The following is an 8,433-nucleotide window of genomic DNA, read 5'->3' as shown; positions in this document are numbered from 1 at the left end:
GGTGCTGCCTGGTAAGGATATATGGTCAATGACCTACGTGATGCTTTGATACAAGAGTAGAGGTGGGGCTGCTGAGTGCAGGACTGCCCTCGCGGTCTTTCAGATTATACTGTGTGGCACGCTGCCCTGCGGCCTGGTGAGCAGCACGAATGCAAGGCTTGGAGAAGAGGCGATAATTGATTATCTGTGACAATCACAAGATTTAGTCGGACACTGATGAGTACACACGCGGCACACTCATGAACTAGCCATCCATCGGGCTGCTCGTTTAGCACGGCTACGCGGGCCTTCTCGACCCCCTGGCGGCCTGAATCATGATAACATGTTGTTCAATCATCCTCTAGAAGCGTTTGACACAACCGCAGTCTCACTTGCCCATCCTGCCGCTACTGATAGGGCCTCCCGCACAGGTGAGTCAGCAGTGACGGGCTGAGCAAACTTGCAACACCAGGATGATGCCTGAGACACCATTATGCATTGTAATGCTGCATCTGTTTTGGATCCCTAAATGAAATGGGTGCATACACCAGAAATGAAAATCCACGGTATGGAGAACTTTGGGGCAAGTCGTGCCAAATCGGCAGCTGGAGCAGACAGTCTGATCACCTGTGGTGGGAGCTTCGTTGTGTATAGGTAGGCCCCAGTGCAACAAGCCCTAGCAGGTCATGCCTTGCTGGCAGAAGACTATGGCTGCTTGTTGCGTGCCAACTTCGCTGGGCAGCTGTGAAGGGTCGCTGGGTCGCTGGTGTGGCAGTGCGAATACTTACACAGGAAGCGAGCGTCTCCAAACCAGTTCCAAGACAGATTTGATGCGAGAAGGATATGATTGTGGGTGGGTCGCAGCAGGGCTGGAGCCACATGCATGTGTTGTCACAGCGAAGCACACACGAGTAGTAATGCAGGTGGCAGGTGCATCGAAGCACGTCACGCACGTCGTCTCCAGACAAGTCCGGCCGCCGAGGAAGGCCTCTCCGCAAGTAAGGGGACGAGGACACACCCGATGCTATTGCTGCCTGCACGCCTGAAATGGGGCACATAGAAATGCCCGTAATTCAAAAAAGATGTGGCAGTTCTAGTAGGCCGGGAGTGCATGTGATGGGGTGCGCCCCACTTGCCTCAAGGTGATGTGCGCGCAGTACATATGCATGGCAGCCACAATGGCGCCTGGCTGCTCAGCCGAGTTCTGAAGACGCCAGTTGACAGTCAGCCCGCGTGGTGCTGGTTGGTTCGGGCCACACACGCATTCGTCGTGGTTATGCCAAAAAAGTGGACAACCCCACTTCAAAATCAGACTCGAACCTCGTCAAAGCAACCGCCGCGCATGCATTCACAGCAGCAAGTTGAAAGTGTCACCGATTGCAGCGTGGCTGCGCATTCATGCGTGACGTACACACAGTCCTGTGCGCTACAGCCAGTTTCAGGGCGTTGCTTGCGTGCAGGAAGAGGGCGACGTTTGCCAGTGATAGCCATCGCAAGGCAGCTGGCAGCCTGCCTGTGGCCTGTCAAAGGCCACAGAGGCAGTACCCGCACAGCCAGGTAGCTGTCTGAAACATCAAGGCAGCCAACTCAATCTGAGGCAGTGAAGTCCTTCTTGCAGCGGTCGCAATGTAAGGTGGGAGTTTGTAGCGTCTGCAATTAGGTGCTGCAGAGCCTTGTCGGTGCTTCGAGGGCGCAGCTTGGCCGGGTGCAGGGCATTCCAAAAACAGATGACTGATAGGCAATCCGCGCCTGGTGCGCTGGGTGTGAGGGGCCAGAGTCGATGGCAGTGGTGTGCTTGGAGAGCGAGGGTGTGCAAAGCGCGCATCCTTGCGACACATAGCAGTGCTGCAGAGTAGATTTAGTTGGCCCCAAGAAAGGTTGCTGTTGCAGGCCTCAAAATCGCTGTCACAAGTGGTGACTTGCGTACACCAAGCTGTGCAGGAGTGCATGGGCACCACAATTGCTCTAAACAGAGGTTTGACAATCACTGCGCCATGCAAGCAGGCTGCAGGTGGGCGCCAGCGCGGCCACCGCACGCTTGAACGGGTGGCGGGGGGTTTGACAAGCATTGCTGCGAGGTGTGTCGAGCCGTCCGCCTAAAGCGCTGGGCAGGGTTAATTTCACCAGGGACAGATGAACGGCGGTTGTCTTCGCTCCAGCAGGACTCTGGGCGTGGCCACGGCTGGGTTTGCGCAGCAAGAAAGGGGTTGGCGCCTGCGCCCCGCTGCACCATTCTGCGGTGCAGACCTTTGTCATGGTTTGACCATAGCCAAGTGTAGGAGCGTCTAATTCTCTTGATGTGCTGTGTGACGAGTGCACTTGGTAGATGTGGCCAGCATGGAGCACCACATTGCGGTCTCTGGCTGTGCCGACGGCATCGGCGGTGCGCTAGTCGATGCAGCACCACGCCATACAGACCTGACGGTGGCGTGTCCGTGGCCAGGTCAGACCCCGAGGTCCTCGGTCTCTGGCAGCAGCATCTCAACCTCTGCGCCGTCAGCGTCTGCTGCGTCCAGTGCAGCAAAAGCCGTGGTAGTGACGTTGTTGCACAAGGTTGCGTCCCTGACGGTTGCTGACGACCCGAATGGCTGGCACGTTGGAGGCGTCACGCCCTTCTTCACGCGCTTGGCCTTGAAGATGCAGACTGGCGCGAAGCCCTCGCATTTCGCGCCAGTCTCCCTCACAAGCCCCGTGAAGCGCAGCAGGTACTGGCGCCCGCTCACGCGCCCCGCGGCGGTGTTTGGGGACGGTGAGACGCCCGGCATGAGGAGCGCGGTCTGGCCGGCGTTTGCGATGATGCCGTCTGGGATGCAAGTGCAGTTGTTCGTTCGGGTCTTGCGGCACACGCACGCGTTCTCAGCCTGATTGACCATGATACCCGTGATTGTGGGAAACACCTGTAGGGGATCAAGAAGATGTTTTGAAAAAGCAAACGTTGGGGCTTGGCAGGTGTGGTGCACGTGGCGGCGTTCAACAGGGCGGGCTTGCAGTATTAAAGCTTGCCAAGGGACTCGACTCGCTCACAATCTCCACATAAGCTAGGGGCAAAAACGGAGAAGGCACGTTTGTGGAGCATTATTCACACAAGGCTGTTCCGGCGTAGCCTCACCATCCGGCCAGTGGCGTCTGCAAAAGCCGGGATGGTCACTGAGGCCTGGATCTTCTGCTTCTTGCCGCGTCGGAGGGCCTGAGGGATGAAGAGCAACGGGTGCCAGCGTAAAGGCGTTGCTGTCAGAGCAGCTGCGCACTGGCAGATGCTTACGTGATGTGCAAGAGTACCTGGAAGCAACAAGCAGGCCGACTTCACGTATGCAGCCCAGAGGCAGGGGGGGCTTGGGCGTGCGCTCCACTGCCTTGCGGCTCGCTCGCTGCTCTGGCGGGCTGAGTCAGCGTGGCTGTGGTGCACGCACCCTCTTGGCGGCGCAGTTGGCGCTGTTGCTCTGCGCCTTTATGACGGCCACCGAAGCGGGGCGCATGCGAATGACCTCCCCGTTGTTGATGCCCTTGATGGCAATTGGGGTCCCACCGCATGAGGTGATGTTTGAGGCCGAGAAGGGGTACACCTGCAGCCACATGGAGTCAGCAGTGGTTGGACCAAGGGCATTGTAAGGCTGCTGGCGGCAGTCAAAGAAACGAGCAAGATTGTGGTCACGCAACGACAAAAGACAGGGGCAATACTGTGCAAAACGCAACGAGATGGAGCTGTGCAAGACTCCCTGCGCAGCCAAGGAGTATTGCACAGGGAACTTTTGCAGTTGCACGGCCCTCTTTGACCAATTTCTGAGTTCCTGTTTCCATTTTCCAAGAACAGGCCCGGCTCACCGTGAGGGTAGTCCTGGCGCTTGCGGTGACATTCTTGGAGTCTAGTGCAGGTTGTTGCAGGGGACAGCATTTCCTTAAAGGGGCTCTTTTACGGCAGCAGGGATGCCACCCCATCACTTGTCCACACCTTATACGGTCCTGCTTGTCTGATGATGCCTGTTCTGCAACGCGTTCCCTGCTAATATCTGCTGTGCAGCACTTGGCATCGCTCAGACCATCTCTAGGCATGCATACCCCTACCACAAACAGCAGTGCGCTGCTTACCTGCAGCCCGCAGCCGCACAGAGCACACAAGCGCCGCCGTCAACCCGTTGGTGTTGATGAGATTGGTGCCGTTGGCGTCCAAGTTGGCGCCAGTGCTGGCATTGACCACAAGACCCTGCAAAACCTTGGACTGAGCCAGCAGGGCCCCCTGTGCAGGGCAGTCGATTGTCCACGCATATGTGCAGGGTGCATCTGTGCACTTTGCGGTTCCGGCCATCCCCACAGTCTCGCCGGCAACCGCGGCGTAGGGCGCGTTGATGAGGGTGACGGTCGGGCCCGAGGGGTACACTGGTAAGTGGGGGTGCGGGTGCGGTGAATGCGTTTGATTCGGGCTCAGCTTCTTCTTTGCAACATGTGATGTAAGCAGGAGCCGCTGGCATGTGTCAGGACATTGAAACAATGCTGCCAGCTGGTTGGTTGATTGCCAGCTACTCCTCAGCGGGCGACTGTGGAGAACAGCACATCACCAACCACTGCACCACCAACTGGCTGGTCCTCCCCTCAATGTGCTCACGCGTAAGGGTAGTTGAAGTCTTCGTGGTCTGGGGAGGCTTGGATGAGTCAGTGACAGTCAGCGTAACATTGCACCTGCGCGTGCCAGCAGGTGGAGCGATGCGCGCTTCAGGGGAACCAAGGCAGGTTGTTGTTGGCACTAAGCATTGAGCAGTTGTCAGCACTGCCGCATACGTACAGTCGGCCAAGACGCCCGTGCACACACAGCCCTGAGGCACACAGCGGCCTCTCTCTTGCTCACTCAGTGACCTCCTCCACGCGTGTAGGCTTGAAAGGGTTGATGGTAGCTGAAGGGCTATCGGCGATGAGCACAGGGACTTTGTTGCCGTTCAGCTTGGCGCTGCGACCATCCGCGCAGTCAATAGCCCACTGTGTGGCCACAGCAGGGCGATGCAGGAGGGGTAAAAAGCATGTTGTGATGGTGAAAGCTAGAGGTGGCATCCACATGTGGGCATGGCGTTGCGGCCCCAAACACCTGACGCAAACAGTGCGGGAAACTTGTGTATGTTGAGATGCAAGCTTAGTTTGTTGGAGGGACGCTGCGCACCTGGTATGTGCATGGCGGGCTGGCACACGATGCATTACCAGCGTCCAAGGTGGTCTGAGCGGGGTAATCGGGGCCAATCTGGAATGGCCCACCGGCGATGCTTGAGGGACCAGGAGGGGCCTGAGCCACAGAGCAGGATGGGGGGTCGCAGCAAAGCCGCATTTTAAGCGAATCGAAAACCTCCAGCAAGGATTACACACCTTGGGGCAAAGGAAAATGGCTGACAATACACACCCCAGCATTCACGTTGTTGCAGCTGTCCTGCTGATGCTGCTGTTCGTAAAAATATCGTAGCCAGCTGCTTCTTTTGAACTCAGCATCTCACGACATGTCACCCTTGGCTCTTGGCGAGCTGACTGGCTTTCCTGCGGCCTTGTGTTCGTGCCCTCACCAAGTACGTGACATTACTGCTGGCCGACATGGTCTGGTTGCCGGGGGCAGTGACTGTGACGGCTAACTCGCACTCCTTGTTGCCTGAGTTTGGGGGATCGGGGAATGATGAAGCTCAAGACAGGGTCGAGGGCCGGCAACCGGTTTAAACGCTGGCTTGTGGCAAATTGCTGCAATGCACTTGCGTATGACTAGGCAGGCCATGCATGGAGCTGATGACGCTGAGATTGGTACGCAAACTTGAAAACTTGCGCCGACCTCAGAAATAACAGGGGCCAAAGCAAGGGGCACAGCCGGGCCTTATCCCCGGCGGCACTCACCGTAAGGTGCAAAAGGGTCCACAGCTGCAGTGGCAGATTTCAAGCAGAGTTTGAGTGCCAGAGAGTGGGTGTTAATAACATTCCGAAAGTGTGGCAGGCGGCGCGCAGCAGAACACACGAGTACCATGGGGGAACCGACCAGCAGCGCTGTTGACACCTGACCTACACTGCACCCGTAGGACCTCCCAATGCAGCCCAAGCTCACCCTTGCCGCTGCCGACGACGAAGCTGAAGTTGGCGGAGCTGCTGGTGGCGGTGGGCACTGCCGCGCCTGGCGGGCACTTGAGCGTCCCTGTGAGGCAAGCAGGGGCCAGGTGGACAGGCAAATTGAATGTGAGGGCATGGCGGTTTTGTGATTGCCTGAAATGCAACCGTGTCTAATCCCTCCGCGCACAAGGTGCTGGCTGAGCAGGGCGTGAGTCCTGGCCGGACAACAGGTCAAGTGTCACCGCTCACGCACAGGAGTAGGTGGCTCCTTGAGGGATGCCGGAGGTGTTGACCGCCAAATTGACCGGCTGGGATGGCAGAGAGGTGCAGCAAGTTTGGGAGGGGGGAGATGGACGGGGTGGAGGGATCCTGGAACATAGACCAAGCAGAACGTGCATCTGACATATCGGGATTTAGTAGCGCAAAAGCGACGCCAAACGAGAGGGGCCGGCAGCAGGCCAGGTCGACCAGATCTTGCAAAAGGCTGGTGCCATGCATTCAGGCTGTGCGGCTTACCAGCGGGTACGGTCCGCCCACAGCAGAGCCAGTTGGGGGCAGCCCACTAAACGCGTTTGGCCCAGACAGCGGGGATGGCACTGCAAGCATGAGACAGGGGAGAGATTGACTAACAGCTCAGAGAGGGCATGGCACGCTTATGCACGAGAGATCGGCGGGTTGAGTATGGCTTCCAGACAGGGGCCTGCACACATAGCAGGAAACGACTGCTTTGCTGAACCACAGGCAGGTATGCCGTGGGTGCAGCGATCATGCTTTGTCGCTGCGCACCCAAAAGCTTTGTGGCGGCTGTCAAGACTTGGGGCGGCACTGACGAGTCAGTGACTTTCAGCGTGACGGTGAGGCTGCGGGCGTGCAGGGCAAAAGGGGGGGGGAGGGATGAGCGGTGATAGAAAAACATCCCACCAGGAAACGTGCAAGTGCATGCCTGCACTTTTTTTCTGGGCGCATCATTATTATCCAAGGGTGCACGAGCGAGGGGATGGACAGCTGTGTGCATGAAAACTATGTGAGGAAGCCTGTTTGGCATGCCGCAGACTGCTGTGCCTCCAGTGGGCTGGCAATACATATTGCAACTGCCGGCACCCTTGGAAGCTGCCCGCTGCTTGCTGCTTGGGAAAGGCCTCACTTGGCGTCAGAAGATGTGAAGGGGGCTTTGTATGGATCCACTGCCTCGCCCTTGCCAATGCCCAAGGGAACCTTGGCGCCAGTCCGGGTGACGTTGCTGCCATCCGGTAGGGTGGTAATCCACTGGTAGGGGGGACAACAAGAAACCGGGTTGCCGCACATGGTGTAGAGTGCATGGCATGTGTATGTCAGAGTTGCTGTTGTGGTGTACAAATTCAGATGCAAAGACAGAAATGTTTGCCATCTTGAAATGGACAACACTCACTAAGCAATCTGAGCATCAATGACAGCACGCTGTGATGGCAAGATCACTCATTCATTGTGACAGATTCCGGTACCCCTGGGCTGCGAGACTGATCATTTTTCAGGCACTCAGCGATGAAGGAGGATTGGTGAGAGACCAGCAGCTGCCCGCTCTCAAGGTGAGTGTGCGACACCACCATGGAGTTGGTTCAGTGACGCAAGCAAACACGCTGCAACCACCCACCTCATAGGTGCAGGGCGGCGCGTTGCACTTAGTGTCAGTAGCTTCCAGATTGACAACACTTGGATAGGGCATCTTGGCAGTGAAGGGCGCACCCGCCAAAGTCGCAGTGGGAGTTGGCTGTGCGAGTGCAGAAAGCAAGCGCTTTGTTAGTGTCGTGGCCTGATGGTGTGTGATACACTGTGATGAGACACTCGCCATGTTCAAGGCACTGATGGGGGCAAGCTTTGCAGGCGCCAAAACTTGGCACAAGCATTCAATGCTTGCAGGAATTCCCGATGTCGCTCACTCTAAGCGCCATGGTTGGCGTGCGCCCTGCTCACCAGGACTGTGACGTTGCTGGCGGTAGTGGTGCAGCCCTGCAGGGGTACGCACACCGTCACAGCCACGGAGCAGGGCAGCGAGCCGTACGTGGGGGAGAAGGGGTCCACCTCTGCCAGAGCGTGGGTGAGAAAGGTTTTGTGACTCAGCGCAATTAAAAAGCTACATCGTGAGTTCACTCCAGCCAGTCTGCCAGAGCAAGTCTGCGTTGCTTGGCTTTACAGGTGCATTTTCAAAGGAGAAGGGGACAAACCCTTAGCTAGCTGCATTGCAACGGTCCATATTTCCCAACAAGACTGCTTACGTAGGCCGCTGCCGACCCCAAAGTTGAACGAGGTGCCTGACTGGTTGGCCACAGGAGGGAACGACCCGGGCGGGCACGTCACCGCCCCTGTGTTTGGCGGGCGCGGGGGATTGGCGGGCGCAGGGGGCAGGAAGGGGGC

General features: G+C 57.6%; 1 protein-coding gene across 1 annotated transcript in view; it reads right to left on the bottom strand.

Annotated features, from left to right (window-relative positions):
* Positions 1-2,423: 2,423 nt before the first annotated feature.
* MNEG_6471 (hypothetical protein) overlaps positions 2,424-8,433 on the bottom strand; it is a gene marked incomplete at both ends in the record, with an annotated part of 12,501 nt that continues 6,491 nt past the window's right edge. Inside the window, 18 exons of the mRNA XM_014045054.1 lie at positions 2,424-2,876; positions 3,089-3,166; positions 3,390-3,542; positions 3,802-3,842; positions 4,066-4,213; positions 4,289-4,353; positions 4,580-4,653; positions 4,820-4,947; positions 5,126-5,245; positions 5,517-5,599; positions 6,041-6,127; positions 6,296-6,350; positions 6,559-6,638; positions 6,829-6,902; positions 7,187-7,308; positions 7,673-7,789; positions 7,993-8,102; positions 8,295-8,381. Of these exons, the coding sequence (XP_013900508.1) occupies positions 2,424-2,876; positions 3,089-3,166; positions 3,390-3,542; positions 3,802-3,842; positions 4,066-4,213; positions 4,289-4,353; positions 4,580-4,653; positions 4,820-4,947; positions 5,126-5,245; positions 5,517-5,599; positions 6,041-6,127; positions 6,296-6,350; positions 6,559-6,638; positions 6,829-6,902; positions 7,187-7,308; positions 7,673-7,789; positions 7,993-8,102; positions 8,295-8,381 (2,075 nt within the window). The remainder of the gene's footprint in view (positions 2,877-3,088; positions 3,167-3,389; positions 3,543-3,801; positions 3,843-4,065; positions 4,214-4,288; positions 4,354-4,579; positions 4,654-4,819; positions 4,948-5,125; positions 5,246-5,516; positions 5,600-6,040; positions 6,128-6,295; positions 6,351-6,558; positions 6,639-6,828; positions 6,903-7,186; positions 7,309-7,672; positions 7,790-7,992; positions 8,103-8,294; positions 8,382-8,433) is intronic.

Source organism: Monoraphidium neglectum (assembly GCF_000611645.1).
Source record: "Monoraphidium neglectum strain SAG 48.87 unplaced genomic scaffold scaffold01052, whole genome shotgun sequence".
NCBI lineage: Eukaryota > Viridiplantae > Chlorophyta > Chlorophyceae > Sphaeropleales > Selenastraceae > Monoraphidium > Monoraphidium neglectum.
This window is presented reverse-complemented; position numbering and strand designations above follow the sequence as displayed.